The following is a 27110-nucleotide window of genomic DNA, read 5'->3' as shown; positions in this document are numbered from 1 at the left end:
TCTAGTTTTCTCTTTTCTCTAATGAACATAAATTGATTCTTATAATCAGAAAAAAGGCGTATAAATAACGGTAGAACAAAACAGGCAGTTTTTTTGAAAAAGCATTTTAGACAGTACGTGTTTCTGGATGTCTCGGTGCAACGCACTTTTCCCGAGCTCCCTGCCCCACTCACAGTCGCCCACCCTTAAAGGCACTGGCCTTACTCGCCCTGCTCCTACTAACACTCTGCCTCTGCCCCCACCCCTAACTCTCCTCCTCCTGTCCCCCAGCGGCTCCACGCCAGAGCCCATCAGTGCAGCATCCTTATTAAGAGCATTGCCTATGGAGACAGGCAGACTTAAGTTCAAGTCCTGGCTTTGGCTCTTCCTGGCTATGTGACCTTAGGTATGCCATTTCACCTCCCAGAGCCTCAGCTCCCTCAGCATAACATAGAGTGATAATGGTAAACACCCCCATGTTAATGGAAATTACTTTCATGAAGAGTAATACAGAGCATGGCACTAAGTGCTCAAAACATTAATTATGATCATAAAAATGTAATAGAGCACTTATTGTGGGCCCAGCGCTGCTGTGTGCTGGGTGAACAGAGGTGAATACACAGGCGTGGCTCCTGTGCTTATGGAGCTCCCTTTCAAGGGGGAGAGTAAGGCTCTATGAAGCTATCGTACAGAAAACTGTGCCAAATGCCACCAAGAGCCTCTGTCCTATGTGGGGAAGTATCAGTGGGGGGAACTCTGAGGCTCCAAGAGGTCACAGAGCTGGAGAGTGACAGAACCGGGATTCGCTGAGGGTGTAAAAACGGGGACTAAGCAGGCCAGAAAAGGCCTCCCTGACTGATCAATGGGCTGTGACCTGGAGATAAGAGAGTGATGGCCGGGCAGGTTCTCCAGGCACAGAGAATAGCACGTGTGAAGACTCTGAGGTGCTGGAAGCATGGTGTGTCTACAAGGCTGGGTTACAATGAATGTGACATTGTGCTGGGTACCTGGCACATGGCAGCCCCTCAGAAAAGGTTGCATGGCCTCACTTATTCTCTGTGGAAGGAGCTTTGTTTCTCTTGGGCATGGGCCTTGATTGAGACAGGCCCAAGACAGCACAGCGCCGGCCTAGGCCAGACACTTCAGAATCCATTGCTCAAAGGGGCATTTCTAAGAAGAACTAGTCGGCTATAGGCAGAAATCCAGCAACATCAAGAGGCACTAAGGGAGCATGTCCAGACTGCCCGGCTTCTACCCGTGGCTGAAACAAGTACACACATAACCATGTTCTCAAGCATCTACTAGACACAGCTCCATACACCGACTGTCCCCTTCAGTCCTCACCACTATCCTATATGGCTCTGTAAAGTGGGCACATTTCACAGTGGGAGAACATTGAGGCTCTGAGAGGTGGAGTGAGTTATTGAAGGCCACTTAGCCTGGGCGTGACAGATGGGATTCCAGCCCAGGCTTTGAGTCCAGAGCGAGGCCCCTGACTAGCAATACTGCCTCCCAATGCTGCTGTTCTCGTTCAGCTCTGAGAGCTGCCCAGCACCGGGCCAAAGTCGGAGTTTCAGTCTCCGTGGGCCTAATGTCCCCGCCTCCCGGCCATGAATACCCACTGAGCACCAACACACAGCAGCAATCTCCAGGCAGGTACAAGAAGGCTGGGTACAAGGAGGCCCCTGACCTCCCACTCTCCCGAGCCACTTCCAGGGCCCAGCTCTTCCCTTTTTTCCCCTCCCCTTTCTCTCTTAGGTCCAATATATCTGGGCTGGAAGTAAAGCAGAATGTATGTCTCAAGAGAAACCATCTTTGTGTAGACATGAAAGTGAAGGCAGGGACAACTGGAGACAGAGGAACCCATCCATCAATCACCACTCTGTCTCTGCGGGACTGACTTGGGCCATGTACTAGAGACAGAAATGACAGGACTCACTGACAGAATGGATCCAAGGCAAGGAAAAGAGGAACCAAGAATGACACCTGGGTTACTGGCCAACCAACCAAGTGGGTGGTGCCACTTACTGCCAATGGTCAACCAAGTGGGTGGTGCCACTTACTTCCAATGGCCAACCAAGTGGGTGGTGCTACTTACTGCCAATGGGGCTGGCTGAGGAGCAGGAGGTGGGGGATTCAAGAGTTGTGTCTGAGCATGTTCAGTGTGGGATGCCCCTCGGATGCACGAGGAGAGGCTGGATAGGAGTGGGAGGCCTGGGGTTCAAGGGAGGTGTTAGGGCTGGGGAGATGCGTTTGGGAGGCAACAGCCTAGATGTGAAGTCCAATGATTGGCTCAGATGACTTGGAGAAAGAGGGCAGATAGAAACAGGCTGGCTTTATGACAATCTGTTGAATGCTACAGTTGTTCTTAGATGCCTTCCAATATGCATGTTGTATTACACAATTTAAGAATGTAAAAAGGAAAGAGTGAGCCCAAGATAGAACCCTGGGGCTTTCAACATGGCGAGGACAGGCAGGGTGAGGGGTGGCCAGGAAAGCAGGAGGAATGGCAGGGACTCGGGAAGGCCCAGGAGCCACAAGCAGCAACATTCAAGCAGCCGGGAGAGGTCACCTGGGCTGAAAGTGAGGGGCCCGGTAGTAGGCCCAGGATGCAGGCTCCGGGTCTGACAGGCTGAAGGTCAGTGATGGGCTGGGACGCACCCCTCAGGGCACAGCTTAAGAGGGAAAAGGAGAGGGTGGCATAACCAGCACTTAAGAAAGACCTGCTCTGAGGGAGGGAGGGCAGAGAGACAGGACTGTGGCTGGTGAGGGGGCTGGTGGAGGGTGTTTAAAAAGATGGACGCCACTGGGGCTCTTCCGTGTGCTCACGGGGATGATTCAGGGGAGGTGGAGGAAGTGGACAAATGACAGGAACCATGGCCATGAGCAGGCAGGAGGGGACAGGAGCAGAGCTCCTTGTCCTTGGCCACAGGGGGAAGGCCGAGGGGGTGGGCACCAAGGGAGAGGGCTTGGGGTTCTAGAAAAGAAGATGGCAAACATTGGCCTTGGTGTGCTGAGGCAGGACCTGGGTCTGTGGGCCACTGACCTCGTGCTTTTCCAGATGCCCTTCTGCCAACCAGAGAAGGCTGGACTGCAGACACAGGCCTCGTTTGGACCCTGGCCAATTCTGGATGTGACCTCAGTTTGCCCACCTGCAAAGTGGGGACCCTCATCCCATCTCAGTGGCCTGTGGGGAAGATTAAAGAGGGCAGAACACAGGGATCACGATGCGCCCAGCTCCGTGCCTGCACAGAACAGGCCTTCAGAAGCCCTTGGTGGGACAGGCTGGCGGCCATGCAGTGGCAGTCTCGCTCCAGACTGGGAAAGGACAACCCTTCAGGACACCCTGCCATGCAAATGATTTATGTTGGGGTGAGGAGGTGGGTGCTGGCCTGGTCTGTTTGGAAAAAAGAACACTAACCGCAAAGCTAATGACTCTGTGTGGCTCCCACTGGGGCTCTGCCTAAAGCCAGCAGCACAGCAGCGATCCTCCCGGCCTGAGGTGTGCTTACAGGCTCCTCGCCGAGACAGCCCCTGGCTCCACACCTCCCTCCCCCGCCATGGCCACTGACCAGCTGGGAGACCTTGGGCAAGTCCCTGCTCTTCTGTGGGCCTCAGTTTCCTCTCCTGCAGCCTGGAATGGTGCGCCCAGACCTCTGAACCCTGCATTTAGCTCCGTAAGTTCAAGTATTTATCAAACACTTTGTTTATAACAATAATGAACAAACTCTGACTTTAGGACCACCAACAGTTATGTAACCTTGGCCAAGTTCTCTATCCATGTGGAGTCTGCAAATGAGTTTCCTGCCTCACAGGATTCTTGTAAGGAACAGAAGACGTGACCCACGTCAAGCTCTCAGCATTGTGCCTGGCACAGAGTAAGTGCGTAGTAACTATCTTTAACAAGGGATCTCAGTGCTTCCAAGCTGGGAAAATGACTCCTTTCCAAGGCCCGTGCAGGGCTGTTGCTTCTGGCTGCCTGGCATCCACTCCCCTTCTTCTGGTAACAGCACCCAGCTTTTCTTTGGAGGGAACTGCCCCACCCCCACCTCCCATTGCCTCAGGAGTTGGGAGTGGGGCCTTAACTTGGCCAATCACTTCATCTCATCCCCCTGGCCATGGAGATGGGTTCAGAGATAGGTGTGTGACTCAGGCTGGATCCATGAGGCTACATCTAGAGACAATGGGCACACCTTCTAGGAAAGCAGCTCTTCTGTTGGATTTGTTAAGCTCGTGGTACACAAGACTGGAAATGCTGGTGGCCTTTCCTCCACCCCAAAGGGACAGTCCAGCTGAGGATGAGGCCAACAGAGAAGATGGCAAAATGAGAAATGAAGGCAGACAAGTATTCCAGGTGCTGTTCTTTGGGTCCCTGCATTGAACCAGGCTTAAAGGCAACCATTCCCAGGAATTTTCGGCCACATAAGACATTAATGCTTTCTTTTTTTTTTTTTCCTTAAGCGAGACTGAACTGAGTTTCTGTCCCTTGCAACCAAAGATTTCTGACAATATGGTCTGATATGCCACGACCCTCGACTGGCATTGCTTGTTCAATCTGACCAGCTTTCCACCACTGGGCAGAGGAAGGACGGCAGGGCTGACACTGACCACCCTGGAGCTGCCTAGCAAGAGGGGCAGGGCTGCCTCAAAAAAGCACGGGGCCTGAACTCGGGGACCTCCGGAAAGGGCTTCCACAGAAAAGAGACATAAGTTGAGTATCTCTGATCTGAAAATCTGAAATGTGAAATGCTACAACCTCTGAAGTTTTGGAGCACAAAACATGAAAAACACTAATCTAGAATCATCAGCAGTGATTTTCGGATATCAGATTAGTGATGCTGAAATGTTAACTATAATACAAATATTCCAAAATGCAAACACGTCTAAAATCTGAAATGCTTCTGATCATAAGCATTTCTGATAAGGGATACTCCACCTCTAATAAATGCTTCCTGGAGCCAGGGAGAGGAGAGGGAAAGGAGTGCATGGCCCAGCAGAAGCTTCCTCTCCTGGCTCCAGGAACTGCTAAACTCAACGAAAAGTAATTTTCCCGCGCTCAGTCCCTTCTCTTTGGCCCTGAGGAGCATCTCAAAAAATCTAAGCCTCTCAGGATGGACCCACTCACTCCAGGAGCCACAAGCCCCTCCTGATCTGTACCCCAGAGAACATTAAACAAGCATAGAGCAGCCCTCTGAGACAATGTGCGCTACAGTACTATCTGCGTGTGTGGCTTGGGGGACTGGTAGTAACCCAGGTGTCCATCAATGGGCAGGGGCCACAAGGGAGAAAGGAACCAGATAGGCATACAACAGTACAGATACATCCTAAAAAAGGGTGTGTGGAAAAAGAAAAACAGAATAAGATCTTTAGCACAATACCATCCATATATGCATATAAAACAAATCTACCTATTTTTAAAAGATACATTTGGCCGGGCGCGGTGGCTCATGCCTATAATCCCAGCACTTTTGGAGGCCGAGGCAAGCGGATCACTTGAGGTCAGGAGCTTGAGACCAACCTGACCAACAGGTACCCAGTAGAAACCCCGTCTCTACTAAAAATACAAAAATTAGCCGGGCGTGGTGGCAGGTGCCTATAATCCCAGCTACTCAGGAGGCTGAGGCAGAAGAATAGCTTGAACCCGGGAGGCAGAGGTTGCAGCGAGCCAAGATCGCGCCACTGCTCTCCAGCCTGGGCAACAGAGTGAGACTCCAAAAGATACATTCATGGGATTATGAATCAGAGTGATGCCTGTCTGGTCAGGAGGAGGCATGAAAAGGAGTGGGGATTGGGGAGGAAGCAAAAAGTTAAAGCAAGAGACAGGGTCTACATGGCCCAATGATTCCATCCCCTGGACAGAGGAGTCCGAAGAACTTGACACCCAAGGTTCCCAAGCAAGGAGGAAGGAAGGAAGGGAGAATAGACACCTACGCAAAGGGGATGCAAAGGGGATTGTGAGCACAACCGTGGCAGCACCTGGGGGCCCTTAAGAAATCCTAACTCCTGGGTGCCACCCCCAGAGGTTCTGATTTAATTGGTCTGGGTGCAGCCTGGGAAGTGGGATTGTCAGAGCTCCCCAGGTAAGCACAATGCGAACTAAATACTACCGCAGCAGTCTTCCAGTCCTGGCTCTGCCACTGACCGTCTTGGTGGTTCTCGGCTTGTCACAGTCTTCCAGTCCTGGCTCTGCCACTGACCGTCTTGGTGGTTCTCGGCTTGTCACTATCCTTCTCAGAACTCTGGATTCTTTATCTAGAAAGGGCACCCCAGGGTCTGGCCCATAGATGCAGCACTCTCTGCTGCAGCTGGACTCCATGCAGGAGGATACTGGGTTGGGCCCACAGTTTCAACAGGCAAAAGCCCCACAGCTGGGGTGGATGCTTCCTAGACAAGGATTGCCAGATGAAATGCAGGATGCTCAGTTACATGTTTTTATTTAATTTAATTTATTTTTTTGAGACGGAGTGTTGCTCTGTCACCCAGGCTGGAGTGCAGTGGTACCATCTCGGCTCACTGTAACCTCCGCCTCCCAGGTTCAAGCGATTCTTCTGCTTCAGCCTCCCAAGTAGCTGGGATTACAGGTGCCTGCCACCAGGCCTGGCTAATTTTTGCATTTTTAGTAGAGACGGGGTTTCACCATATTGGCCAGGCTGGTCTCGAACTCCTGACCTCAGGTGATCCACCTGCCTCGGCCTCCCAAAGTGCTGGGATTACAGGCGTGAGCCACTGCACCTAGTCACATTTGAATTTCTGACAAACACTTTTTTTTTTTTTTGCATAAGTATGTCCCAAATATTGCATGGGATATGCTTGTACTGAAAAATTTTCCTAATTAGCCAGGCATGAGCCTGTGGTCCTGGCTACTCGGGAGGCTGAGGCAGGAGGATTCTTTGGGCCCAGGAGGTTGAGGTTGCAGTGAGCTGTGTTCATGGCACTGCACTCCAGCCTGAGTGACAAGAATGAAACCCTGTGTCAAACATTTTTTTTCCTCGTTTATCTGAAATTCAAATGTAACTGGGTGTCCTATATTTGTATTTGCTTGGTTTGACAACCCTATTTACCCAAATGCCACTTTTGTTTGTTGGTTTTCAGGCTTTATCCAGTGCGACCTGATTGTGGTGAGGGAGGAATGAAGGGGTCTCAGGGGTTTTCAATTCTAGAATTTACAACTGGGAAGCTCTAAAGGAACCATGTCAGCCCCTTGTTCCCTGTGATGGAAAGGAGTTCAAAGTGCTCAGGACAGCACAGAAACTGGCTGTCTCTTTACGTATCCATTGGATACCTTGGACACCACCTTCAGGAAGCCAAATCCTCCCAGGTATTGGGAGATTTCAGGTGGGATTTTTGATGTTCTCATGGTGCCTCATCCTGTCCTGGAAACAGCAGGGTATTTGTCTCCTGTACTTAAACCATACAAAATCATGACTGTTTAGCTTCTTATGTTACTATAACATTTTTCCTGATTATAAATCATTGTTATCTTGGAAAAAAAAAGTCACTCATAATCCTTTTACCCTGATGTAACCAATGACAACTTGCTTTTCCTCTGGGAAGAAAATAAACATTCATTGAGCCTCAGTCACGTGTCAGGAACTTCCCCTGTTATCTCATATAACCTTCAGGAAGGACAATAAACCTTATTGCTCTTCCTGACTATAAAAGCAATACAAGCTCTTTACATATATGTAGTTTTAAAAGGTGACTCAGAGGTACAAGGAAGTAAAATTCACCCATGATTTTATCACCCATGGATGAAATTCCTTCTAATACCATTTTCCTCTTTTATATATGTTTGTGTTTCTGCAGATCATATGAGGCAGAGAAAAAATAAAGGACAGAATAATTCTGTGATCACTGTCCTGTGGCACCTGTGCCAGGTACTTTCCATCAATGAGCACAGCTCAGGGACGACTTGTAGATAAGGGAAGCTGAGGCTCACGTCTGCCATGTCACGCTGACGTTCCAGCAGACTCTACCTCTCCCTTCCTATAATGTTGTAGGAGTTCAATAATGGTTTGCTGAATAAGGAAATAGAGTGGGGAGGGGGAGAGTTCACCTCACAGATTTATGCAGTCTCATTAAGTCATCAGAGGCTGCTTCCAATTTGTATTTTTTTAAAAAAATCCGAATCCACTTGAGCTGATTATGGAGTGGCTGTGATTTCTTGGCTGTTACTCAGAGACATGGGCTGCGAATGAGCAGGTGAATGAGGTGGGATTGCTTCCCTGCTGGATAGGAACAAAGAGCTCCAAAAAAGATGATGGGAAATCTAGGTTTCAGAAACCTGTATCTCCTGGAGGTGAAATAACAAAGGTTTGCATGGAAAAGAGCATGAGGGGACACACAGTTAAAATGCCCAAGTAAGGCTCCAGCTTGGAGGGTGGGTAGTTCTTCACAATCTTGTCTAAGCCTGGAATTTGGACACATGCTCCGGCTCACTCGCAAATGGGCAGAGCTTCTTATTTCTTAACTGTTATTTCTTGAGTGCCTTCTCTGTGCCAGGAACTGTGCTGCATCCCTTTCAGACATCATCTCATGTAACCTTATCAATAATCCCATGGTGTGGGTGCTATCATGAGTCCATTTTGTAGATGAAAACAAAACAAAACTGAGGCACAGAGAGGTTCAGTCACCTGGCCAAGGCCACACAGCTGGCAAATGGAGAGTCACTTCCAGAACAGAGGTCTATGTGATCCAACACCCTGCTCTTGACCACTCAGATGTTCCACTGTCTCCCTACTTCTGTGGGTTGGGGCATAGCTTGGATGCATGAATCTTTCCTCCTTGCCTAATGGTGGGGTAATGAAGGGGATGAGGTAGAGAAGCAAGAAGCCCAGGCCAGGGTTCTCCCACAAGATGCAGCTGAAAAGCCAGAAATAGCCCAGACATTCAGATATACCAACTCTGGTCATCCAGCTCATGGGATACTGCTTAGCACACTTAGCAATAAAAATGAACAAACTACTGATACAGCAACATTGTGGATGAATCTGAAAAATATGATGCCGAGATAAAGAAGCCAGATACCAATGGGTAAATACCGTGTGATTCCATTCACATGAAGTTCAAAAACAGGCAAAACTAACCTATGGTGAAAAATCAGAAGAGTGGCTACCTCTGGAGAAGAGAAGGCTTGACTCAGAAGGATCACCTCTGGGGTTATGGACAGGTGTATCAGTCTGTCAACATCTGCAAACCTTTAGATCCATGCATTTCAGCAATGCATGTAAGCTACACCAAGAGCTGTGTCCAGATTCCCTGACAAACCTGCTCTCCCTTTACTCCCCAAGAGGTCGAGGCTGGGCTGGTTCCGGTGCAATCTGTAGGTTCAAGCGCTAAGGTTTCAAACAGAAAGCAGATGAGTGGTTGCCCGGGCTGGAACGAGGGGAGAATAGGGAGTGGCTGCTTAATGGGTAGGGTTTCCCTTTGGGGTGATGACATGTTTTAGAGCTGGATAGAGGTGATAGTTGCCAACTATATGCCACTCAGTTGTACACTTAAAAATGGTTGCTGTTCTATTATGTGAATTTTACAGTTTTTTTAAAAAGCTCTTGAGATACAGGCAGCAAACTTCTACTCCCATGAATTCTCACCATCAGGATGTGGGCATTAGCGGCTGCCTCCTCCGTGAGAATCGGGCTCACACCTGTCAGCCTCCCCAGCACCCCAAGCCCCTTAATGTGGGCCAGGGTTTGCCACACCTAACTACTCTCTGCACGTGCCGTGGAGGTATTCCACGGGTGTTTATGATCAGAGCCTAAGTTTGATGCTGAGTGGGTGAATGAATGACTAAATGAGCAAATGGAAGTGTGTGAATGAATGGGCGAAGGAGCGAGCAAATGAATACATGTGCAAATGAGGAAATGAATGAGTGAAAGAATGAATGAACAAATAAACTAGGAAATGAAGGAATGAGTGAGTGAATGAACCTGGGCCAGAGCATGGGTTCAAGCCATGTGGGTCCCAATCCTGGCTTTGCAGCACAAATAATTTAACCTCTTCATGCCTCAGTTTTCGCATCTGTAAAACGGGAGGGTAGGTTGTTGTGAGAAATAAATGAGTTAAAAGGCGTAAAGCGCTTAGTGCCACGCCTGGCAAAAGGAGCCCTCCGTAAGTGACTGTGGCTACTAATGAAGCACACACCCACGCGCAAGGGTACCGCTGCCAGGTCCCCAGGGGGCGCCGCGCCCGCGACCTACCCAGAAGCTGCACCTCGTCCGTGATGCCGTAGACGTCAATGAGCGCCCAGAGCGGGCCGCCCACGGCCACGCCGCAGTGGAAGAGCACCGGCTCGCCGTCGTTCACGCTGTAGAACACGCGGCCGTGGCGGTCCGCCCAGTAGGCCAGCACCGTGTCGCGCAGCGCCAGGTTCTCGGGCAGTGCCTTGGCCCAGTAGCCGGGCCGCGTGACCAGGTCGGGGCAGGCGTACTTGGGGATGTCCTGGGCGCTCATGAGCGACGGATCGTGCGCAGTGAAGCCGAAGCGCAGCGCGCCGCTCCAGCCCGGGCGCACGGCCACCAGGCGCAGGCGCACCTGCTCGTACAGCCGGATGGGCCTCTGCGTGAACGTGACGCCGTTGCAGAAGCTGTTGCGCCGCGTGGCCCGGCGCGAGTGGCCGTCCAGCCGCACGTTCTTGCCTTTGGCCTGCGCGTGGAAGCGCGGCGCCTCGCCCAGGACCGGGCGCCGCTCGGGACCGGGGCCACAGCACGGCCGGGTGGCCAGGAGGCGCGCCGGTGGGCTCGGGTCTGTGGAAAGAGACAGGCAGCAAGGTTAGGCCTCCTCCGAACTCCTGCGGGCCCCGATTGGTCTTTATTTAACAATCATTTTCATTTGAAATTCCATCTTAATTGGACTGGTTATTGATGAGAAGGTTCCAGGCTACACCAAAGGGCGACCGGCCCTAACCGGCCCTAATCTCTTTGCCACAGCAGTCACCATACCCATGCCACAGATAAGCAAACCAAGGTATAGTGCGTGTGTGGTGAAACACTAGAGCTGTTTCACTGTCAGAGGGGCCAACACCAAGAGCTTGTCACGACAGCCAGCCAGGAGCCAAATCACTTCTCCATCCCCATCAAATCCCTCCAAATCTACAAGGACCTCCCGGAGTCACCTCTGGGCCACAGAGCGCCTCTAAAAGTCCTGGATTCTTGGGTTAGGAGTGGAGGTATTTGGCTGCTTTTCTCTGTGCAAAGCATCCAAATACCTCCCCTACTTTTATTCAAAAGCTAAGACAGGTCAGTCAATAGAAACGGCCATGGCAGCCTGAATCCCAGCTCTGGCACTTCCTAGGTGGGAGGTATGGGGCAGAGCTGTCACTTCTCTAGCTTGTCTTTTTGCCTGGAAAACGGGGACATGACTCCACTCACAGCTGCTGAAAGAGAATGTGGATGAAGTCCCTGGGGTACGACCTGGCACAGTGTGTGTGTGTAACAAGTCGTTAATCATATGATATTATTACTGATGATATATATTACTGAGGTTCCAAAGCACATCCAAGCCAGGATTCAGGGACTTCCCCTCCCCTCAGCCACAGAAAATGAAGGCATTGCTTATGAGCAACGTTGGCTTTTCCGGAACGGACACCTTAGGGGTTCATTTCTAAAGACATTCTGCTTTGAAGGACCTGGGGAGTCCCGGGGTGGTCTTTCAAAGGATCTGGTCACAAAGCCAGGTGGCTCAATGTCAAGCGGGATTCTTCCTCTCCCCCTACCTTTCCTTCTCCCATCCTAGGGGTGGTTCCTGGGGGCTCTGGGATCCTGGGGGGTGGCAGGGCTGGTGATTACTACATGAATCTCTGCTGCTCTTCACCCAGCAGCTGAGTACAATTTACATGGCAAATTCTCACAAACCACAGTCCGCCCAAGGCACACAATGAGAAGAATGGCGCCCCCAGGAATGAAAGACCACTCCTCCCACGCCCAGCCACGGGGTGCACCGTGCTCTGGGTGCATCACAGAGTGGAGGCGGGGCCGGGGTGGTTCGATGGGTGCTGAGCCTGATGGGAGCTAGGGCAGGGGAAAATGAAGAGGGAGAGGCAATGATGAGGCAAACAAGACATGGAGCCCCTCCCCAGACCCTGGAAGAAGGAAGGCCCAGTCACAGGGAGAGGAAATCATGCCTGGAAGCTGGGAGGCCGCTCTCCAAACAGAAGCCGCTGGCCCACAGAAGACAAAATATAAGGAATAAAAAAGCCAAGGTTCCACATTAGAAAGGAACATAAGGGGCTTCAGTCATTCATTCACTTAACACATATGAAGCGAGTGCATAGTATGCGCCAGGCACCATGCCAGGCACTGGGAATACAGCAATCACCAAGACAGACAAGGTTGTTGCTCTGATGGAGCTGACATTCCAGTGGGCAAAGTCAGACGATAAAAAACATACTCTTCCTGGTGGGAAGCATTACAGAGTAAAATTCAGCCAACGAGGCGGGGCAGAGAGGTGTTTTCTTAGGACTCTGCGGAAGGGCCTCCCTGATGAGTGACTTTGGAGCAGAAGCCTGAAGGAGGGAAGCAAATGAGCTGGGAGGGTGGTTGGGGGAAGATCATTCCAGGTAGGAGGTACAGCAAGTGCAAAGGCCCTGAGGTGTGGCTGAGAAATGACAAGGAAGCCAGTGTAGCCAGAATGGTGGGAGCAAGGAGGGAAGCGGGTAGAAATGAGATCAGAGCTGGGGTGGGGAGGGGGGAGAGCCTGTTGTTTGATTTTTCTTTAACCATTTTACTTTGAATGCGATGAGACCTTACTGAAGGTTTCGAGGAGAGACATGATAGGAGTGCCCAGGCCACTGTGTGCAGAGTGGACTGCTGGGAGGCGGGGGCAAGGATGCTTGGGCCAGCAAAGCTACTGGATTATTCCATGGCAGAGATCATGATGGCTCCTATCGGGGGTGGGTACCAGTAAAGCTGGTGGGAAGGGGTTAGATTCTGGATATGTCTTGAAGGTAGTACAGATTTGAAGGTTTTCATTCATTTTTATATAGGAAAATAGAAGACATTCAGTCTACTTGCTTTGGACATTTCAACTATATTCAATAGATGTTTGAAAAAGGCCTTTTGGTTCTTTTTTTTTTTTTTTTTTTTTGGAGACGGAGTCTTGCTCTGTCGCCTAGGCTGGAGTGCAGTGGCCGGATCTCAGCTCACTGCAAGCTCCGCCTCCCAGGTCTACGCCATTCTCCTGCCTCAGCCTCCTGAGTAGCTGGGACTACAGGCGCCCGCCACCTCGCCCGGCTAGTTTTTTGTATTTTTTAGTAGAGACGGGGTTTCACCGTGTTAGCCAGGATGGTCTCGATCTTCTGACCTCATGATCCGCCCGTCTCGGCCTCCCAAAGTGCTGGGATTACAGGCTTGAGCCACAGCGCCTGGCCTCTTTTTTTTTTTTTGAAATGGAATCTTTCTCTGTTGCCCAGGCTGGAGTGCAATGGCATGATCTCAGCTCACTGCAACCTCCACCTCTTGGGTTTAAGCACTTCTTCTGCCTCAGCCTCCCGAGTAGCTGGGATTACAGGTGTGCACCACCATGCTCGGCTAATTTTTATTTTATTTTTTATTTATTTTTTTTAGTAGAGACAGGATTTCGCCATGTTGCCCAGGCGGGTCTTGAACTCCTGACCTCAAGTGACCCACTCACCTCGGCCTCCCAAAGTGCTGGGATTACAGTCGTGAGCCACTGCACCCAGCTGACCTTTTGGTTCTATAACAGACACTTGAATGGGAAGCAGAATGGTGGTAAGGACAGGGTAGGGAGATACCAGTAGTAGATCCTGGAGGGCAGGGGCTTGTCCATGCCATCTTTGGTTTCCCTGGGCTCAGCACACACCAGGCTTGATAAACACCAGTTGCTGCCTGTGTTACAGTGAGAGCTTGAGCAGACCTCAGGGATCGTCTCCTCCAACAAGCCCATTTTACAGATGGGAAAATGGGCCATCAGAGGGAGTGGGGTCTGCCCAAGCTCAAGGTCAGTCAGGGTCAGGGCAGAAAACCCTTTCTTGGGCTCTTCTCGCTAGGCCACCCCTGATGCAGGGAGGCAGAATATGGAGGTCATTTTCATGCAAGAAGGGTAAGGCCCGGGAGGGGTGGCTGAGCACCACCTCCCTCAGCGTTGGGCTGTGGTGAAGGCCTCCGCCTTTCTACACCTCCCACCACAGTTAGTCATGGGGGCACCTGCTGTTTCTGCCTGCCCAGTATCCATCCCTCTTTTTCTGGCTACTATGCTCCAGTTTTCCTTGGGAGATCTCGCTTTCCGCCAGCTAGTGGATTGACCTCACTCCAACTCTAGAGACTAGGGTGGCCAATCAGATGACGGCAGACTTTTTGGCTAGGGGCGCCCTCTTCTGCTCTAAGCCAGGTTGAGCTGGGTTTCTGATACTAGCAACCAACAATGTCCTGACTGAGAGAATCACGGCGCATTCAGACACTTAACTCTGGGCTGGTCATGTGCCATGCATTTCATCATTTAATCCTAGTAGTGTCTCTATGAGGTAAGGACTACTGTTATCCATCCCCAGCATGGATAAAGAAATGGAGTTTCAGAGAGGTCAAGTCACTTGCCTCAAGTCACACAGCTGGTTTAGTTAAGGGCAGAGATGAAACCAGGGATTGAAGCCAGGTGTGTGTGATCCTAGCTCTGTTTTTTTTTGTTGTTGTTGTTGTTTGTTTGTTTTTTGCCATTTTACCATAGTCTCTCTGCCTTTTAGAAACCAACACAAGATTGACAGAAGGGCTAGGCCATAGACCCCTAAGGTAGGAGAGGGAGACTAGAGGCTGCCTATTGACTTCCTTCATCCCTGGGTGGAATTGCCAGGCACTGGACTGGCACAGGTAGCAGACAAAATGTTCATTCCACTGCTCATTCATTTCTTCATCCAGTAATCCTTCCTGTAGATCACACACATCCTGCCTTCGTGGAGATCTGAGTCTCTCCAGGTCAAGCAGACACACAGCTGAATGCCCAATGACAACAGGCATGATAAAGACCATCTCAGGCGATGGCACTGGGGAGACTAGGGACCTGGAGGAGGCCCTGGACTCAGCTAGAGGCTGGGAATAGTGGGATGCCCATTAAGCCAGGTCTCGAGGGAGGAGAGGGAGCCAAGGAGAACGGTAGGGGCAGAGGCAGGGGGAGGCTGGAATTTGGAGGGAGGGTAAAGTGATATGGTAGGTGTGGCAGAGGGTGTGCCAGGTTGGGCAGTCACTGCCTTGCAGAGGTGAGGGCGAGGGTGCTGCAGACATCACAGGAACCAGATGGGAAGGCCCTAAATGCCAGCCCAAGAGACTCAGACTGCACTGCATGGGCAAGAGGGAGCTACTTACAGGGCTTTTGGCAAAGCAGGGCCGCTTTTGGCAAAGCAGGGCCACGGCCACGCCCACACTGCCTGTCAGGGAGGGGCCTCCAGGGCAGCAAGGAGGGTGGACACAGAGTCAGGCTGTGGGCCATCTCTAGAACCACGAGGTTAAGAGGAAGGGACAAATCCCAAATGAGCAGGGGAAGCAGCACCTGGGTGTAGACCATCAGCGGAGGTAGCTCAGGGACAGCAGAGGCCTGTGCTGTCCATGCTCATGGTGGCCTTGTGCAAGGCACTCAGCTCCTGGTGCAGCTTCGCCCAGTGCCCAGCAGGCCAAGGCCCCCTCCAGCTGGCAAATCCTCCAGGAAACATTAAATATGACCACAGATCAAAAGCCCTTCTGAGCACCGGCGGCCATGGCCACCCTTATTTGATTATTTTTATCTCCCCTCCCCTTCACTGTTGTTTTCTGACCTCATCTCTCCGTCGGAGAGTTTCTTCACAGAAGGGCCTGGGAATCCCAAGAGATGTTCTTTAAGAGCGACCTGCAATTTAAATGAATACTGGGGTGGAGAGAAGTACTGCCTTGTTACTATAGGGGAAGTTTCCTGCAAAAGCAACTATATGTTAGGATAAAATGCGGCCAAGAAACCAGCGAAGTTTACATATTTGTTTAATCTTGATTATATGATCTGACTTCCTTCAGGGAATAAGAGATAAACACTCTTATTTCCCGCCCCCCCTCCCCACCCCCCCAGACCAGAGCTCTGACGTGAGATAAAGAAAACTAGAGTTAAAAAGTTTCTAAGAGGATGTGTTATTTACACAAATTGTAGATGCTTAAAATAAAAGAAAAACAACAAGCAATCTCAAATAGTACACCAGCATCTGCTTTCAGCTGGGTTCAGGGAAAGCGGTTCCTGTAAGAAACAGAAAAATGTGGAGGTTGGACTCCAGGGGCCCTGTGGATCATCCTAGTTTGGAGATGTCAATGGCAAACCTGAACTTTATCATTTAAATTGCTAAAACAAACACAACAGCCACATCATAGAAAGTTCAGAAAAGAGGAGAAAAATCTACCCCACCCCCTGCTGCCTCTCCCCACTTTTGCACCCTGTCTCTGCATTTTGCATTGTCCCAGTCCTGATCCCACATGAGAACTGTGGGCTGTGCCCTCACAATGTACCATGGCTGTGCTGGATTTTTTTTGACACATGATATCAGCTAATTCTTAAAACAAACCTTCACCTACAGGATTGGTGTCTCCATTTATCCAGGAGAAAACAAGGCTCTAGGCAGCAGAGACACTTCCCTGCAGCTGCAAGGGGGCAGTGCTGAGATGTGACCCCAGCCTGTCCGATCCCAAGCCCGTGCTTTTTCCCTGTCCTAACTTTTTTCCATAAGTACCACTGAAGTACTCAGTAATGTAAGTAGTTTCCTGACTTTCTTACCATCAGAATGCACAGCCAGTTTTGTATCCTGCTTTTTCTTTTCTAACTCAACATTACATCAAAACCATTTCCCCACATCGCTCCCAAGCCTTTTCTGCTTGTTTCACGGCTGTGGAATATTCCATTGAGGGCGAAATGTCCCCCACGGTTCGCCTCCTGGCAGTCACTACAGCTATTCCCCCAAATGGCCAAGTCTGTGGGTGCAGATTCTTAGCTTCTGGCACCAGGACTAGACTCAAACAGACATCCTGTCACTGGTAAAATAATAATACTAATACTAATACTACTACTACTACTAATAATAAAATAAAACCTCATCTGCCAGGAAGAGGCCCCCAAACCACACCAGCGACTAAATCCCACTGGCCACCCTCGCATGAAAGACCGAGGCCCTGCTGGCCTTGGGTGGGTGCTGGCCCCCGGCCAATGAGCCACGCCCCCCACTTGTGGCCAAGAATTGAGTCCAGGGACTCTAAGAAGAAGTCGGGGAGGTGCGGTTTCTGTGAGGTGGGAACTCAGTGGAGACCTTTGCAGTTGCCCTTCTGATTCATAGAAGGGAGAAGGGACAGCCCTGGCCCAAATCCCATGGCTTTTTTGTTTTTGTTTTTTTGAGATGGAGTCTTGCTCTGTCACCCAGGCTGGAGTGCAGTGGCGTGATCTCGGCTCACTGCAACATCCGCCTCCTGGGTTCAAGCGATTCTCCTGCCTCAGCCTCCCGAGTAGCTGGGACTACAGGCGCTCGCCACCACACCTGACTAATTTTTGTATTTTTAGTAGAGACAGGGTTTCACCATATTGGCCAGGCTGATTCCTGACCTTGTGATCCACCCGCCTTAGCCTCCTGAAGTGCTGGGATTATAGGCGTGAGCCACCACACCTGGTCAATCCCATGGCCTTTTAAATTTTTTCTTGAGTCAAGGTCTTGCTCTGTCTCCCAGGCTGAGTACAGTGGCATGATCACAGCTCACTGTAGCCTCAAACTCCTGAGCTCAAGTGATTCTCCCACCTCAGCCTCCCAAGTAGCTAGGACTACAGGTGTGTGCCACCACATCTGGCTAATTTTGTGTGTGTGTGTGTGTAGAGTCAGGTTGCTGGGGATGGTCTTGAACTCCTGGGCTCAAGCAATCCACCCACCTCAGCTTCCCAAAGTGCTGGGATTACAGGCATGAGCCACCATGCTCAGCCCAACCTCTATGGTTAATCACAGGCTGCTCCAGCCCCGCCAAGACTAGAGGGCAGCATCTTTCCAGAAGTTAGTCAAGGAAACAGTGCCCAGACTCGAAATGCATGGCAGAGATTTGGAAGGTGGGTGATGAGTGTCTGCCCGTGGTTAGGGAGGGGGGAACTCTGCTCTGGCTGTCAGGGTCACCACTGCCCAGCCTTAGCAAGTCTTTCTGGAAGGCAGGTCAACATAAGAACTGCTACCTGAGTGGCTGTGAGGTTTTCTTCATGGGCTCTGGATGAAAGCCTGTGCTTTGCTACCGATTTGTCTGAAAGCCTTGAGCAAGTCACTGTACCTCCCAGAGCTGCAGTTCTGTCATGTGTAAATGGCATGTGACCTTAGACCCCTGTCTCAGGCTGCTGACACGGGCAATGAGAGCATAGAAAAATCCCAGCAGAAGTCCTGGCACATAGTAGATGTTGAATAAACAACATGCCCTTCCCTTCCCCATGGGAAATAACAAGTCCAACCGCTGGGTAAGCCCTGCCCTCTCACCTCCATCTCTTTCTTGCTTTTTATTTCTACATCACAGTTTGAGAGGTGGTTAAAAAGAGCACAGGCTTGGAGTCAGACTTGGGTTTAAATTCTGGTTTTGCTTATTTATTAGCTGTGTGATCTTGAGGTCCATATTTAACTTCTCTTCCCCCCCCCAGCCCCCAACAACCTAGAAAAGTAAAAAAAGTCATCTCTACACTGCAAGGTTGTTGTGAGGATGGCACAGAGCAAACTCATCAGACACACAGTGTGTGGCATGTAGTAGGTGCTCATTAAACGCTTGATCGCCTCCTCTAACAACCTTATTTAGTTCCTTTGACTAGGAAAGGTTTGTTCCTGGGTCAGAGATGCCTACCTGTGGCAGCTGGGAAAATACGTTCCGAAACATTTCTCCCATGGAGGGCTCATAACCTTGGCCGGCAGAGGCCTCTTGAAAACCCTGGGGTCGCTTCCACTTGGTGTCCAAGGACAGAAGCCTATTTTTAAGCCATCCCAGCAGGTGTCCTAAATGCGCCTTGTGCCACCCCCTGAATGATCCTCACTCATCTCCCCAGCCTAGCCCTTCCTTTGATCTAAAAAGAGCCCGAGGAAATGGCAGTCACCGTCAGGAGGATGGCAGGAAGCAACAGCTCCCAATACTCTGGCCCCGAGACGCCGGCTTCCAGCCTGCTGGCGTTCCGCAGATGGCATGCTGGCTGAGGTTTTCAGCAGATTCCTCTCCATCAGGAAAGGGAATTGCCAAATGGGAGAATGGTCTATTCTGCCTCTTCCTTTGAACATGAGGATTACACTGGAGTTTCACTGAGCCTCTGCTAGGTACTGGGTACATGTCTTGGTTTATTGGGTTTAATCTTTAGGAAAACTCTCCAGAGTGAGCTTTACCACCTTGATTTCCCAGATGAGGAAACTGAGGGTCTGAGATGACCAGGCTTATGCGCTTTCTTCCACCCTACCCCTTCTTCAAGGCAACTGCCTTGTGTTGCCTTGAAGTGTTGGCGGGGTGTGGGGAATGGTTCATGGACCTTGTTAGAAGCAATAAAATCTACAGAGGTTTCCCCCCGGAAACACACCCAGACACCATGCACAACCTGATATTCAACTTCAGGGGCTTCCTGGACCTGCACCTTTACAACATGTGTCCTTGGACTATAGATCTTGAGTGAGAAATCTCTGGTTCAAATGACATTTGCCCAAGTCCAAAATGTAAACCAGTGTTGTTGGCAGTAGGAAGCAACATGGCGCTCACGTGTGTTGGGGCGAGGGGGGCAGGCTGTGCTCTAGAGAGAGGAAAAGGCAAGGCTGGTAGTTAGCAAGGCTTCCTGCCATATCCAGAGGGGCCAAGATATCAGTCACCTTTGCCAACAAAGTTCCATTTTCCATTGATGGGTTTAAAAGTGGGCTGGAAAAAAACATAACCAGGCTGGGAACAGAGGCTCACGCCTGTAATCTTAGCACTTTGGAAGGCCGAGGTGAACAGATCACCTGAGGTCAGGAGTTTGAGACCAGCCTGGCCAACATGGTGAAACCCTGCCTCTGCTAAAAATACAAACATGAGCCAGGCGTAGTGGTGGGCACCTATAATCCCAGCTACTCGGGAGGCTGAGGCAGGAGAATCACTTGAACCCAGGAGGCGGAGGTTGCAGTGAGCTGAGATCATGCCACTGCACTCCAGCCTGGGTGACAGAGGGAGACTCCATCTCAAAAAAATAAATAAATAAATAAAAAGAAAACAAAAAACATAACCAACCCTTCCTCACCTCTGCCAAATGGGGCAGTGACAGGCACTCAGGAGACAGACACTAGCTTACTGGGACTTTGTTTCCTTTTTCAGAGGCCTGGTTGGCCAGCATCCCCAAGGGAAAAGGGCCAGCCCGCGCTGGAAACTGCCACTCTGCTCTCTTTGCTTTGCAAACAAAACCCCGTCAACAGCTGCAAGGACATCGCAGAGAGAAGCCAGAGGTCGTGATGCTGCTTGTGGGGAGAAAAGCCCACTCCATCCAGGCCTAAGTGGCAGACCTCTCAGCTTGAGTGGGCTCTGATGCGAGAGTTCCCAGGGGGTGAGGTCATCCCGACGCCCCCTCAAAGCACACTTAGCAGGGGCTGGGATTCCCAAGCTGACTCCGACCCTCTGCCGGGCCCCTTGACTGAGGTCTCTTCTTGATAAAGGGACCCAGGAAACTCCAACTTCAGAGGCGCTGGCTCCCAGGGCTAGGGCCCCACTACAGTGAGAGGTGGGGGAAATGTGCCCTCATTCCTCCTCAAGTACATCACTTCCTCCTTCATCTGACATTTACAGAGAGAGCATCTGCTCTGGGCCAGGGCCCGCGCTGGCTGCCGGGTACATGCACTGACAAGTCACATATTGTCCCTGCCCCCTCGAGCTGAGACCAGCCGCAAGGATGGACATAAGCAGACCCCATGGCTGCACAGGGTGGTGGCCAGGGAGGGCTGGGGCAGTGGCGACAGCTTCTCAGGGGAACTGCTCTGCAGACTCAGGAAGCAGGGCTGGGAGGATGATAAAGGATGGGGAAGTGTGTTTCAGGCAGAGGGAACAGCACCCGCAAAGGCCTGGAGATGAGAATCAGCTGAGAGCACTGGGGAACTGCAAGAAGTACAGGCCAGAAGGGAGAGGGGAGAGGAGTGGGAGTCAGGGGCAGTATCACAAAGGGTCTTAAAGGCCATGCAGGGAGGTTAAAGTCCTCCAGAAGGTTCTGGGGGCTGCTGAAGGGTTTGGATCAGGGAAGAAACCCCTGTGGATCCACCTCTCTGAAAAATGAGTTGAAACCCTGGGCCTTCCTTTCTTCCCTGCCAGTCAAAGTGACCCAGCATGGCAGGCGTAAGAAAACAGTCCAGGTTTTGAACGTCTCTTCCAACGGTTGACGCGGTCCTGCCCCTCAGCGCCTGCTTCTCCTCCTGGCAGCCCCTGGCAGCTGCCCAGTGATAAGCTGGCTGAGGTTGCCAGGCCTGCCGTTTCTCCTTCTCTTTGCCTTGAGGACAGCCACTCCCCTAGCCTGGGTGGTGCCCAGAAGCCTGACTGCTCCCAACTTCAGCCCCAGGAGAGCACCTGCAAGGCCTGAAAAGTCAGCATTTTTGGAGTGACCAAGTTCCCCTGGAGCAATGCTGTTCTTGCTCCTGGACTGAGGATATGTTCTTTACAACCCCAACAGCTGGGCACAATGTTTGCTGGCCCCAAGGTCTCTCACATCCTGACCTGCAAGAAGAAAGCTAGACTACGTACAAGTAGCTTAATCCACCTTCTGGCACAGAGGGTGAGCAATACACTGGCTTCGTCTCAGGAAGGAAGCTGTGGCTGGGGGTGGGGCAGGGATGGTGGTGGATATCATCAATCAGCTTGTTTTGAGCTGCTCAAAGACCACAGTTTGGCGGAACTTGGGACGAACAATAAGCAAAGTATCTAAAAAAGGAAGAAAGTGACTGATTCCAGCAGGGGGATGGAGCCCCAGGGCTGAGTGTCCTTGAGGCCGGAAAAAGAATTGGGGGTAGGGCCTGATGGGAGAGGCAGATCTCCCAGGGGACAATGGCCCCCCACCCATAGGACCTTGCAGGAACCTCCTGACGGTGCTGGAGGAGGTGATGGCTACCAGACCCCCTCCCAGGGAGGAGGGAGGCTCAGAGAGGTTGGGTGAGCTGCCCATGACCAGGAATTGTGGCATGGGTGTTTGAATTCATACCAGCCTGGCTCCCAAGGCTATGACAAAGATGCTATGGCTCCTGCCGGCAAAGGGCAGAAGTCATCCCTGCAGGGAAGGAGGACAGCATAGTGCTTGACACAAGGTAGGTCAGCTAATGTCATCTTCCCAGCCATGCTCGGCTCTGAGGCCCCCCAGGGAGTGACTCTGATGCGTGTCTCGTCCTTCTCTGAAGATGCAGCCTTCTCTTCTCTCTCCTGCTCACCCACCACGCAGGGCTTCCCCCAAATGCCTGAAGGGCTCTTGAGAGCAGGTGAGCGTGGACTGAGGATGCCTGCAGGAAGCCCGCATGGCCTTCTGCTCCCTTCCCCAAGAGGTAAAGGGCTACGTGCTTGGAAGGCATGCTCTGGAGCCTGTAGGGTCCAGCCCTACGGGGCTTAGTGGGTGTTCTCCCCATGTGCGGAGACGAGAGACTGCAATAAATAAGGACACAAGACAAAGATATAAAGAGAAAACAGCTGGGCCTGGGAGACCGGTCATGGCCCCAAACAGCTGGGCGCACTGATATTTATTGATTGCATACAAGACAAGGGGGCAGGGTAAAGAGGGTGAATCTTCTAAGTGATTGACAAGGTGAAGCAAATCATGTGATCACTGGACAGGGGGCCCTTCCCTCTAAGGTAGCTGAAGCAGAGCGAGAAGGCAGCATACATCAGTGTTTTCTTCTATGCACTTATAAGAAAGATCAAAGACTTCAAGACTTTCACTATTCCTTCTACCACTCTCTACTACGAACTTCAAAGAGGAACCAGGAGTATGGGAGGAACATGAAAGTGGACGAGGAGTGTGACCATTGAAGCACAGCACCACGGGGAGGGGTTTAGGCCTCCAGATGACTGTGGGCAGGCCTGGATGATATCCAGCCTTCCACAAGAAGCTGGTGGAGCAGTGTTCCCTGACTCCTCCAGGAAAGGAGACTCCCTTTCGCGGTCTGCTAAGTAACGGGTGCCTTCCCAGGCACTGGTGTTACTGCTTGACCAAGGAGCCCTCAAGCGGCCCTTATGCGGGTGTGACAGAAGGCTCACCTCTTGCCTTCTAGGTCACTTCTCACAATGTCCCTTCAATATCTGACCCCCTACCCACCGGTTATTCCTAGGTTATATTAGTAATGCAACAAAGAGTAATATTAAAAGCTAATGATTAATAATGTTTATAATGATTGATAATTGTCCATGATCATCTCTATATCTAATTTGTATTATGGCTATTCTTATTCTAACTAGCTTCTTTGTTATACTGAAACAGTTTGTGCCTTCAGTCTCTTGCCTCAGCACCTGGGTGATCCTCCGCCCACAGAAGCCCTGATTTGAATCTCCATCCCATGTGTCCTAAGTTCTGGTGATCTGACAGTCCTTGGTTCGCTGGGCCTCTCTATAGCCCTATGAGCCCATTTCACAATAGGGACATTAGGCCCAGAGAAGGTAAGGGGCTGGCACAAGTTCATGAGGCAGATAAGCAGCAGGGTGAGGATTTGACACAGGTCTGAATCCAAAGCCCATGCATGCTGTTGGTCATCATGCAGAATTGCTTCCCCAGCCAACCAGTCATCTGTCATGGGGATGTGAGGTGCTGACTCAAATAGTCTATAGCAGGATTATTTGGTCCTACCGCTCATATCAATTTTGGGAGCACAGATCCCTTGCCTCCAAGGAAAAAAGGTAATGGCCACTTACAGAGTTCCCAGCTTGTGCTGGGTTTGGACTTCTCCTAGAATCTCCTATTTATTCCTCATCGCAGCCCCATTAGGGAGGGAGGGACTGTCATTATCCCCATCCTAAAGATGAGGACATGGCGGTTGTTAGATATGAGTTTTAAATTTCTTTTCAAAGAATTAATATGTCAGTATGTTCAATTCTTTGCCTTCTACTTTTAAACTTCCTCCTAAAGCAACCTTTTTAGATTATCTACTCCACCCTAACTCATTCCGATCACCTGCTCCCCTCTCATTCTGATCACCTGCTGCACCCTAACTCATTCAGATTACCTGCTACCTGCTCTGCCCTGACTCCTGCCAAAGCACTCACGCCTTCATTCTCTTTAAATTAGCCAATCAGAATTAGTTTAACCTGCAAGGTCTAATCCTAGCCAATAGGGGAAAGACACAGCAGCAGAGGCCACGTGCGTCAGGGATAAGAACCCCTTCCCCTTGTTCAAGTGTGTGCTCACCATTGCTCCATCTGTAAGGGCACATCCTTGCCTTGCTGAGGATTAAAAAGAAAATTTTATATTTGAGTGCTATTCCTTTTGTGGCACCGAAACTTTATATACAACAATTTGGGGGCTCCCCCGTGATTACATTCCCCTCCAGGGGTGGTCTCTGGTTCTCATGAGGAGGTGCACCCCATCCTATTGTGGCAGCCTCAAGGGTGAGAAATCAAGACCCACCCAGTGTGAGGAATAACCCGAGCTCTCAGTAGGCGGAAAAAAAAAAAAAAAACAAGCCAAAAAACTGGCCAGCAACCTAGCTTAAAGGATCCTCACATACTGCAGCAACGACTCTGTGCATAGACCAAGGAAGGAGAAGCCGTGGGAGCCGGTAAAGTACTTCCTTGGTGGTCAAATTCTGGAGGGCAAAATGTGTGTGTACGTGAGTGATCACCAACCACCTTGCTTGTGGTGTCGTTTGTGTGGATGGTGATGACAAGTCCTACTGCTGGACAGTGTGAGTGGGTTCTCTTCGCGGTTCCATAGCTACCTCATATGGCTTGGGGCGGATCCTGCCGTAGGATTTATACCAGCACACCAACACAAACAGGGGCCTAATTCTCCCTTGGGGAGCAGCCAGAGAGGACAGCACGAGTGGGAAGTGTGCAAAGGACCTTCAGAGGGGGAAAGGGAGGAAACAGGTCAACCTTCCAGGACAAGCAAGGCAAGACACCCCCTGGTTTGAGGGGCTGAGCCTTCTGCTAATTTCAAGGGTTGAACCTCACACAAACCCCCACTTTCTTCTTGGGCGAAGAAAGAGTAGCTCCACTCCTGCCGGTCCCTCCCCTAGGTGAAGAGGGAGAGGGGAGAACAGCAGCCTAAGCGGCTGGCAGAGGCAAGGAAAGACCAGCAGAGAGAGAGAGAGGAGAGGGAAAGAGAGAGAGGAAGAGACAGACAAAAAGGGAGTCAGACAAAGTCAAAGAGAAAGGGAGAGATATACAAGCAGTCAAGAAAAAAAAAAAAAAATGTACCCTAGTCCTTTAAAAGCCAAGGTACATTTAGAACCCACAATTGATAATTAAAGGTCTTCTCCGTGACCCTATAACACTCCAATACCACTTTGTTGTCGGTGTAAACAAAAGTGTAGCCCAAAAGCACTGAGGCCACTGACAACCCGTAGCCTTCCATCAAAATCCTTAACCCAGTACCCTGCGGATGGCCCAAATACATTCAATCTGTAGCGGCAACGGCTTTGCTAACAGAAAAAAGTAGAAAAGTGACTTTTAGAGGAAACCTCATTGTGAGAGCACCTCACCAGTTCAGAACTATCCTAAGTCANTGACCCTATAACACTCCAATACCACTTTGTTGTCGGTGTAAACAAAAGTGTAGCCCAAAAGCACTGAGGCCACTGACAACCCGTAGCCTTCCATCAAAAATCCTTAACCCAGTACCCTGCGGATGGCCCAAATACATTCAATCTGTAGCGGCAACGGCTTTGCTAACAGAAAAAAGTAGAAAAGTGACTTTTAGAGGAAACCTCATTGTGAGAGCACCTCACCAGTTCAGAACTATCCTAAGTCAAAAAAAAAAAAAAAAAAAAAAAAAATAGTTTACTAACTCAAAAATCTTAAAGTAGGGGGCTATTCTGTTAGATGATTTAACATTAACCACTGATAATTCCCTTAACCCAGCAGGTTTCCTAACAGGATCTACATCTTAATTACCATACAAAGGTCTGACCAGACCTAGGAGGAGCACCCTTCAGGACTGGACATAGATGGTTCCTCCCAGGTGATGAGGGAAAAAGACACAATAGGTATTCAGTAATTGATAAGGAAACTGTTGTAAAAGCAGAGTTAGGAAAATTGCCTAATAATTGGTCTGCTCAAAGTGTGAGCTGTTTCCACTCAGCCAAGTCTTAAAGTACTTACAGAACCAGGAAGGAACCCTCTATACCAATTCTAAGTTAATTTGGACTAAATGAGGTTTTATTAACAGCAAAGGATAGTTGAAATCCCAAACTTACACAGTTTTCAACGAAAGTAAAGTTTGCTAAAAGTTGACAGTGTAACATGTATTATCCTAACTTCTAATCTTATGGCTTTAGGCAATCTAGTCCACAGACATGAAGTTCGCTTTGGAAAAGAATGGTTATGATCTTTAGGAAAAAAAAAAAAAGTCGGGGAGAATTTATATAAAAAGAATGTTATATGGTAAATTCTTGTCCTAAAATAACTGGTTGTTTAAAGAAAGAGATGTTTTCAATAAGTCAGAAAGTTGAGGCATGTTGAAGAATTGTCTATGAAAGTCATGAAAGAAAAGTGTATTATAAAAGGAATTTATGCAAGAAATGTTGTATAATTTAAAAGTAAGCCTCCTGAATGTAAAACTATTGAAAAAAGTTTATGTGCAAGGTGTATAAGGAAAGTAAAATAGACTTTTAGTAAAAGGATTATAAAAGGCCTAAGAACGGATTTTACCTACATTAAAAGGTAAAATTTTTTTTGTTTTGAAGGTTTAAGCAAGTTTTAAAATGTTAATTGTAAAGGAAATTGTGTGTGTAAACATACTGGCTAAAGTTAAAAGGGTATCCAGTTTTTCTGTGAACTGGATATTAAAATAACACAATGGGTTTTCTTAAAGCACGAACCTGCTCTTTAGCAAAAATTATAAAAGGTTAAAAGAGTCTATAAAATCTTACCCTATAGTCAAACATTAAAAATTAGATAACTATGTCTACAAGGTTTTATTAAAATTAGGTTTAACATTAATAACACACTAATATAAAGATAAAATTTAGCTTATCTGGTATAAAAATCATA

The 27110-nt window shown here is 49.8% G+C and overlaps 1 protein-coding gene across 1 annotated transcript in view; it reads right to left on the bottom strand.

Moving 5' to 3' along the window:
- NEURL1B (neuralized E3 ubiquitin protein ligase 1B) overlaps window positions 1-27110 on the bottom strand; it is a 50480-nt gene that overhangs the window by 10841 nt on the left and 12529 nt on the right. Inside the window, exon 2 of the mRNA XM_017859289.1 lies at window positions 10179-10724. Within this exon, the coding sequence (XP_017714778.1) occupies window positions 10179-10724 (546 nt within the window). The remainder of the gene's footprint in view (window positions 1-10178; window positions 10725-27110) is intronic.

The sequence above is a fragment of the Rhinopithecus bieti genome, unplaced genomic scaffold, assembly GCF_001698545.2.
Source record: "Rhinopithecus bieti isolate Rb0 unplaced genomic scaffold, ASM169854v2 scaffold_49762, whole genome shotgun sequence".
Taxonomy (NCBI): Eukaryota; Metazoa; Chordata; class Mammalia; order Primates; family Cercopithecidae; genus Rhinopithecus; species Rhinopithecus bieti.
Note: the sequence above shows the minus strand (reverse complement) of the source record. Positions and strands in the feature narration are given on the sequence as shown.